The sequence below is a fragment of the Gossypium raimondii genome, chromosome 7, assembly GCF_025698545.1.
Source record: "Gossypium raimondii isolate GPD5lz chromosome 7, ASM2569854v1, whole genome shotgun sequence".
NCBI lineage: Eukaryota > Viridiplantae > Streptophyta > Magnoliopsida > Malvales > Malvaceae > Gossypium > Gossypium raimondii.
The window spans coordinates 41082065-41091391 of NC_068571.1; the positions used below are offsets into that span (position 1 = coordinate 41082065).

The following is a 9327-nucleotide window of genomic DNA, read 5'->3' on the forward strand; positions in this document are numbered from 1 at the left end:
GGTTCAATCCATTTTAATGAATGGAGAACAAAAGAAGTACAACATATTGCCAAACATATAGAAAAACTCTCAGTAGTCACGGCCTCATTTTGATGTTTTTTGAGGCCAAAACATATTTTAAAAAAGAACTACAAAATGGGAAAAACATAAGCTCAAGCATACAAGTAGAAAGAAAACAGATGAATGTTCCCTTTGAATGTAGAGAGAAATAACTTAACTGGTTAAGCTTGTTTACTACTATGCTTGAGGCATAATGTTCCCCCATTCTAGATGAACTGCCAAAGGGTCTTTAGTTGCCCAAGTGATTAAACACCTGCTACAAGTTTAACCATCATGGTTCATTTGCATGTTCATCACCATCCTCATCATCATCACCGTTGTCGTTGCAGCTGCCATACGTACTCGATACCATCATGTGATAATAGCATTTGAAATCTAGAATGAGGCCATGGATGGTTTCTCAAAGAGAAAAAGGAGTGGAAGAAAGGGCAATGTGCTTTAAAAGAAAATGCTGTGGTTTGTGGGGAGAGTATCTTCCAAGCATATGCTTTGAAGCATTAACTTTATAGGTCCTTTTCCTTTCAACTTTACCTAGTTTTATTATAATTATATAACGAGGGGAAATTCCAGCAATTAGCAGACATTTGGAATTTTGTATTGAATTCTGACATGTCATCCTGTTTTGGACTATCTGGTCTTTCTCTCTTCATACAACAGGGACATTTTAGACAATGACTTTGATTCCATTTGATTGGGTAATAAGCCCTTGTGATGACGAGACTCAAACAAATGCAATGGTTATGTTAACTTTTACAATTTTAATTCAAACGAAAGTAAGTTAACTTGAATAAAATGCATGTGTGTGTGTATGGAATACAATTAAGGTGGCAATTTCCCAGATAAGTAGAGAGAGAGTTTATCTCTCAGGTGAACACCATTGATGTCAACAGATCCGCAAGTCTGTTGGTGGTAGCCGGAATCGTGATCATGAGACAATGGCATTTCATCTTGCACATCATCTTCCAAGTCAATAACAATGTTATGAAGCAAACAGCAAACCAGGATGATCCTTGGCAACTTATGTTTGTCGGGTCTCCACATCACGCCTTGGATGATCTTCCACATTTCTTTGAGCCTTGAGAATGCTCTGTGTGCCACCAGCCGAGTTGCGGAATGCCTTTTATTGAACTCTACTCTTAATTCCGGTAGTTCCTTCCCCTCGTAAGGTATAACAAGATAGGGTAATAAAGGATAGCCTAAATCTCCTATTATGTATTCTCTTATTTCCGATCCTTCCGGGAGCTCTAGCTTTTCCCCATTCAACCTGTCTCCTTTATCACACAGTTTGTAGAAATTTGAACTCTGAAACACCAACCAGTCTTCGATTTTACCTGGCCACCCGGTTACTATGTCCCTGAACCTCATTTCAGGGTCCACGATTGCCTGCAAAACCATGCTGTGATTCTTCTCGTGGTCAAGCCACACTTTACTAGCAGGATCTGATGAAGGCAAACACATCATAACATGAGTAGTGTCGATCACACCACAGCAATTAGGAAGACCTAGAATCCTTACAAATTTCGACTTTATTCCTGTCATTTCAGCTTCAGTAGGCCATTGCAGGTGGTGAAGACCCCTTTCTTCCATAGCCTCCACAAAGCGCCAGGTCAACTGAGAGACAGTTGAGTGGTGGAGCCCAAACGAATCACCAACCGTCACTAGTGATTGACCGGAGCTTAGCCTTCTCAAAGCTACTGCTACTTGATCTTCAAAAGGCACAGGTTTACCATTTGAAAATGTAAAATTTGCTTGCTTAGCCATCATATCTTCCTTCACAAGTGAACATACGTAGTTGAAGGTTTTTCTAGAGATTTTGAAAACAGATTTGAACTTATCAAGACCTTTAGATGGCGATCGAATACCTGCATAGAGAAAGAGCAAAGAAGAAGAAAGCATTCTTAAATTGATTACGCACATTCCATTCCTGCATAGTTCCATTAATTATATCAGAGTGAACAAAAATAAAATCAATGCTGATAATCCTATAAGTTCCAACTGAAGCAAAAAACAAGAACCAACTCTATTTCTATGTCTATGAACCGGAAATAGATAAATAAATCTAAAGGATGAAGAAAACGAACACGAATCGATCTTTTGTCCCACCTACCTTGGCTGATACTACCAATTTTAAAGTATATACTTGAGTTATCTACAATGACATACATCCAACAAAAGAAGTTACTCCATTTACAATGACTGCCCCCCCTCGCAGCGGCATAATCCCTATTAGTTTTCCCCTTAAACCCTTCAAATGTAAGATAAGAATAAGTTTTTGGACAGCATTACCTATTTGAAAACATTCAAGCATTATTAGATGCAAATGATTTTCATATTCCAGCAGAGCTAAGGATGGATTTTAATATGTGCCCACAACTTGTAATTCAGATTAGGGATCCTGCTTATAGGTTCTCAAATGCCTTTCTATGTTTCAACATATATATAACTGGAATATGATGTAAATGGTGAAGCCGGCCAAATTTTGTAAAATTAAACTCAACCCATAAACAGCTAATGCCATGAATGATCCAGCTAAAGCAAATATCAATACAGCATAGCAAAAAGAGGAGTTCGAAATAAAGAAGAATAAAGAAAAAGAGAACAAAAGTCAAGAGTTATATATACCATTCATCTTCTTGGAAAGTTCATCCCACCAATCAATAGATCGTTCCTTCTCTGAAGAATCAGAAGCATTTTCTTCAGGTTTCTTCTCTATCTTCCTTCTTTTCTTTAACCCTCTTACAGGACCCATCACCTCCCCCCAAAAAAAGACACCCAATTGAATCCAAGAACAAAACCCTCTAAGTAGCTCCAACAAAACAAAAATTGTAATAACTATATTTGTTTACACTTCAACAAACTGACCAAAACCCATTAGTCATAAACCATTATATTTATCATAAACAACAAGACAAAGGATAAATGACAATTAACATGCAATAACTATATATGAAAGGAATACATTAGCTTTCTAAGGTTTAGCATGCAGAAAAGGAGAAAGTTTGATGAAATAGGAAGGGAAAAGAAAAGAAAAGAAGAAGCTTATTTAGTTTTATAGTGCTTACCTGATGAGAAATCCACAGGAAAGTAAAGAACTCTAGAAGTGTTTGTTTGAAACACTGTGGGATACAAATTTTGGCCTTTATATATAAACTGCTAAAACATTGCCTAGATTTGTCGTAGGAAGAAAAGAGTTCCCTCAAAATCGAGAGAAAATTATGTTACATGCCTTGACTCTATACATAAATACAAAGCATATATATTAAATATAGACGAATGGGGAGAGGTGGATCAGAAATTAAATGTCATCTGGTTGAACTTGATTAGCAATACAAGGATTTAGGGACCTATGGAAAGAAGTGTATTTGCTTACTGTTTTACTACCAATCATTTTCCAAAAATAAATGCAAAGGAATGCCAAATTAGGTTGTTCTTTAATTGTTTTAGTTATTTTAGTTCCATGCTCAAATTAAATGAAAATACCAAATGCTCTACATAAGGTTCATGGACATTGATAGTGAAATTTTTACCTTTAAAATAACCTACCCATATTTGAATATATAAATAAATGATATAAATGAGTTCGTGAGGTTAAAAAAGTTTTAAACTATTGAATCAACTAATAATTTTTGGATAAATGCGTTTCAACGTGTTTGAATTCATCTCATCTTCCATTGATAAGAATATTGATGTGAATTGAGTGCATATATCAAGTAATAGTTTAAGCATATATTTTGGTGCTTAGGGTTATTTACTTTTATGGTAAACTACACCATTAGTCACTGAACTATGAATAAGTTTTTATTTTGGTCACTTCACTAAAAAACTACAATTTGGTCATTGAACTATTCAAAAGTTTTCATTTAAGTCACTAGATTGTTAAAATTGATGCTAAATGACTTTCTCTATTCACATGACTAGCATCAATCAAAAGCTCTTTTCCCTTCTCTTCTACAATTCAAATTTTTTTTTTCATGAAACAACTTTGGACACCACAGATCTGCGAATCAAAATTCAAATAGCTTTTTCTCCAATCTCCAACACTGACCGTCTGATCGACTTGGATCTAAGGTATGTTTTTCTACTCATTGATGGGGGCTGATCCATCGTACCGGTTGTCGAATCATTGCTTGGAGCTCGTGGCTTAAATGAAAACTTTCGAATAGTTTAATGACTAAATTGTAATGTTTTCTAGTTAAACAATCAAAATGAAAACTTATTCATAGTTTAGCTACTAATAATATAATTTATCCTAATTTTTAAAATTATGTTTACCATGCTACTTAGGAATCACAACCCACGGTATTGCATTTTATTTTCTTTTATATAAAGAAGTACAAAAATTGAAAAAAATAATGTTAAAACCTTTCCCACGCTGCTGCCTACAAGTGATTACTTTGAATTGATAAATACATTTATTATAAAGGAAAAGAGAAAAAGAAGATAAAAACATAACTTTGCAATAAGGAAAGTGATGCCATCTTTTTTATCATTATCTTTCCTTTCATCGTGTCAAGCTCGTATACTTTCCTCCTCTATAACTTAGGTTCAGTTTAACAGATATTTTTAAATTTTTTAAAAGTACTTTTGAGATAAAAAAAATGCTTTGTAAAAGCACTTTCTTGACCAAAAACAGGATCAAAAGTGTTTTTAACTCAAAAGTATTTTTGAAAAGTAATACTAAACTGACGTTTCAAAGTTGTAAAAATCATTATAAATTTTGGGTGTAGATTAGCATCTTTACTCTTTTGAAACCAATGTCTAGCAAGAATTGGACGGTTGTTGGCATTTCATAAGACGATTGTCCGGCCAAGATGAAGTTAGGAAATTTTGATTGGGGGCAAGATAAAAATATAAATTTGATGCTAAAAGGATTAAATTGTATACAAAACAACATGAAAGCCTAAAATTGCAATAAGCTCACGTTATCTAAGGGTCGAAGCCGCTGCCCTTTTGGATTCAGCTATGCGGGCATGGACTTTCCTTCATGCTGAATTTTGAACATTTTCTTCATGTCTTTCTCCTCTTTCCACCGTGGGTTGCACGTGAATAATATATGATCTAAATACAACAACAAAGATATTAAGATATATTTATACTTAATATTGATAATATTTAATAAAATAAAATAATTTTAAAATTTTAAATCACTCCATATTAAAATAATTATATCTTTATTTCAAAAAGTAAAAAAAATGCTATCAATAAAAAAAATCAAAAGATATTTTATCTTCAAATAATTACTTGACCAAAATTTAAATAAAAATTTTAACACAACCCCAAGTTATAGCCACATGATTGAGCGTTTATTTTTTAAAATTAGTTTGGGTTGAATTGTAATTATACAAAAAAATGATACATACAAATATAATAATTTAATTGATGTCTATGATATATAAGATTCATCCATAATTTATTAACCAACAAAAATATTAATTATAAATCATAATGTGTGAAAATCGCTAAGTTAATTTTAAATAAAGATGTTTGTGGGTTGGATCAGGTTGAGTCCGGACAGGGTCAATGTATGATATTAACACATTATATTTTTAAACAGGACCTAACTAGAAATATGAACCACAAATTTTGCTTAAATTCACTTATATTTATAAATGGTTAACTCAAACTCATCTCAGGACCATCTACATATTTTTTATTTTTTAAAATATATTATTTTTAATATAATATTTAATGATTTTATATTTTTTTGTTAAAATTTTAACCATAGGACTTCACAAAATTTTTATGTTTACATATACATTATCATATATTTAATTTTATGTGATATAAATTATATATAAAAGTAAAATAAAATGATATATACAAAAGTAAAAAATAGATCAAATTTTGGACCGGATAGAAGATGAGATACCATTCATATGCCAAAGACCATCAACACTCAAGCACATAGGTTGAATAAGGTTGTTGCCTAAAAGTTCTTGAACCATTTTTCTACCTATCATAGTAGGTAATTTTGGGAACTTAAACGAGGATGAGTTTTGATTATTAAAATTTTAATTTTTTTCACCTGAATTATGGCTAGCTATGTTTAAGTGTTTGGAGGGTCACCCCTTTATTACGTGTTTTAAATTATTGTAGGCTTGTTTTTTTTTTCTTTATGTGTTTTGATCAATAAATTGTTATAGGAAAATAAAACATAAGTGATAAAATAACTCTATCATTAAGCCATGAACATATTTGATCTCTATGTAAGATACTACAGAAAAACGTATGAACAAAATATAATATGATTCTTTAGTCTATTTTCATTATCTTGAATGAACACATTGATGAGGTTTATATACATATGAGAATAACAGCTCCTAACAAACTGCTTAACAGATAATTGCTTAGCAGACTCTATAACAAACTAATCACCTTAATAGTCTCTATATTATTGTTTAACATTCACCCAGCTTCACAATGGGTAAGTCTCGAAGTAAACTTTGAAAACAAGTAAACAAAGAGACAGATAATGATTTAGTTAGAATATCGAAAATTTGATCACAGACGGGCACCTCATCGACAACAAGAGATCCATTAGCCACTTTTTCACGGACAAAAAACAAGACAAGTACAACATGTTTGAATTTGGAGTGTAAGACTGGATTGGCTGTAACGACGACCGCACTTGAATTATCACACCAAAGTGTAGGAGAATCAGTAGAACTAATTTGTAACTCTTGTAACAAAGATACTAACCATGCAACATCACTAGAAGCAGCAGCTAGACTTCTATACTCAGTCTCTGCTGTTAATCTAGATACAACTTGTTGTTTCTTAGAACACCACAAAACAGACGTATGACCAAAGTAGAAACAAAACCCTGTCATAGATCGACGATCATCAAAATCAAGACCCCAGTTGGCATCAATATATCCAACCAAAGATAGTCTATCAGACAGGCTAAAAACTAGTCCATGAGTAATAGTACCATGTAAATATCTCGAATATATTTTAAGGCTACCAAATGAACCGTAGTAGGTGCATGCATAAATTGACAGACATGATTTACAATATAGGCAATATCTGGTCGAGTTAGAACCACATACTGAAGAGCACCAGCCAGACTTCTGTATTCAGTAGGATCAACAAGCCTATCACATTATTTTTGGACAAAGTCAATGAATTAACCATTGGCGTATGGACACTCTTTGCATTAGTCAGAGAAATCTTGTCAAGTAGATCTTGAATGTATTTGCGCTGACATAAATAAAGACTACCAGTGGAGGATTGACTGACCTCAATTCCTAAAAAATAGTGAAGCTCACCCATATCCTTTAGAAAAAGCTTGTTATGTAGTTGCTGAATAAAACAATTTATTTTATCGGTCGAATTGGCAGTAATAACAATATCATCCACATAAACCAAGATATACACAGTAGACGTGGTGGAAACTTTAACAAATAAGAATGCATCAGCTCAGTCGCCTAGTCTTGGTACGTGCTTCCGCTTTCGCATTATGGCACCATCAGCTGATTCCAACTCTGCTAATCCTATGAGTACATCATTTTCTAGTGCACGCCTAGTTCAATCCTTCCCTAGTCATGACACGGTGAAGCTAGAGGAGGGAAATTTTGTTCAATGGTAGCATTAGATCCGATTGATAATAGAGGTATATGAGCTGCAAGGATTCTTAGAAGGTACATTATCTATTCCACCTCGGTTCATCGCGTCTCCAGAAGGTGCGCTTACTCCTAATCTAGATGTAGTTGTGTTTAATCAACAAGACAAGTTGTTAGCGTCTTGGCTTCTTTCTACGATTAGTTCATCGTTCATATCTTGTTTTACATCTGCTCATTCTGCGTATGAAATATGGAGCACAGCGAATCAGTTGTTTGCTACTTCAACTGGTGTGAAAGTTTCTCGCATCAGACATGAACTTCACTCTACAAAGAAGGGTGAGTTATCTGTAAAAGACTTCATTACAAAAATAAAATATTTGTACCTTACTTGCAGCATCTGGATCAGAGGTATCTGAGGCTGAAAAGGTTGAAGTCGTGTTGGCTGGCCTCTCGTCGAACTTTGACACTGTCTTGGCCTTGGCCTCATCCTCGATAGAGTCTCTTTCTTTTTGGCGATTGGTCGACGCTCTTATAGAGTTTGAAAGCCGTCAGATGCAAGTGGTGCGTGAGGTCCCGATGCATACACATGTAGTTTAAACGCATATAGCTACTGCCGATTCAGTTTCACGTGATGCCTATGGCGAATGTGCTACAGTAGGCTCGCGAGGGCGTGGCTTTCGGGCACGAATCCAGTGTCAAATCTGTAACAGATTCGGTCATATTGCACAGTACTACTTCGACCGTTTCGATCGATCTTATGCCAGCCCGAATTCTTCCACTATGGCAAGGTTTTCGTCCTTTGTGCATAATAGACAGAGTTCTAGCTCGTTGAATGGTTCTGGGTCTACTGGTGGATTTCTGGGGGGTTGGTCGTCTTTTCAGAATAGGGATGGTCATCCATCGCAAGATAGGGATTTTTTCCCTAATAAAGTTGGCTATGGGATTGGTTTTCATGGTGGGTCAAATGGTCCTTGGTTTGGGTCTGTTGGTGGCCCACAAGAAGTTTATGAGAGGTCTGATCTGTAGCGTGATGGGGGGTATATTTTGGGTTAGCAGTCTACATAGCATGTTGGGCCTCGTGTTGCTGCACACAGGCCAAGCTATGTAGGCCAATTTCTAGGGCAGTCTGTTGCGTAGGTTTTTATGCCGTATACAGGTTAGTCACTTGAACCTGTTAATGGGCAATATGATGGACAGCATTTTGGGCCAAATACATGCCAATCTCTTGGGCCTGTTAGTGGGCATAGGCTGAATAGTAGACAGGTTAATACTAGTAAAGAATTTGGGCCTAATGCTAATTATGTAGAAGCTCTATGCGAAATAATACTTCTGGAGATCCGTGGCAGACTAAACCAAGAGCTCGTGTATTTGATGTTGATGTTGTTCCCTCACAGTGTGTTGGGCTACCCCAAATCCCTGATTTTCATGCGTCTGATTTCTCGAATACCACACAGTATGATTCCAACTTTGATAATACTAACTCAAGTGTTCCTGTGTCGATTGGAACTTCATCATGGTATCTAGATTTAGGGGCCACTCATCATGTGTGTCAGAATGCGTCTGATTTAAATACCTCCACTCCATATATAGGTAATTATTCTCTCTTAATGAAAAATGGGGCCCCCACTATGATTTCGGCTATTGGGAATACTATTCTACCAACAAAGAAAAAATTATTACATCTTTTTAATGTTTTATGCGTGCC

General features: G+C 35.0%; 1 protein-coding gene across 1 annotated transcript; it reads right to left on the bottom strand.

Annotated features, from left to right (window-relative positions):
• Positions 1 to 668: 668 nt before the first annotated feature.
• LOC105791093 (protein ALP1-like) lies at positions 669 to 3251 on the bottom strand. The gene is made up of 3 exons (XM_012619012.2): positions 3123 to 3251; positions 2683 to 2858; positions 669 to 1922 (listed from the first exon to the last, which is right to left on the bottom strand). The coding sequence occupies exons 2-3, from the start codon at positions 2807 to 2809 to the stop codon at positions 880 to 882; spliced, it is 1170 nt and encodes a 389-aa protein (XP_012474466.1). The 5' UTR covers positions 2810 to 2858; positions 3123 to 3251; the 3' UTR covers positions 669 to 879.
• Positions 3252 to 9327: the final 6076 nt, after the last annotated feature.

Bases quoted from the DNA above. Each gene is read 5' to 3' on its own strand.
- LOC105791093 (XM_012619012.2), bottom strand. From the start codon at position 2,809: ATGGGTCCTGTAAGAGGGTTAAAGAAAAGAAGGAAGATAGAGAAGAAA. The intron at 1,923-2,682 runs GTATATATAACT...TTCTCTATGCAG, and splicing joins ACTTTCCAAGAAGATGAATG to GTATTCGATCGCCATCTAAA.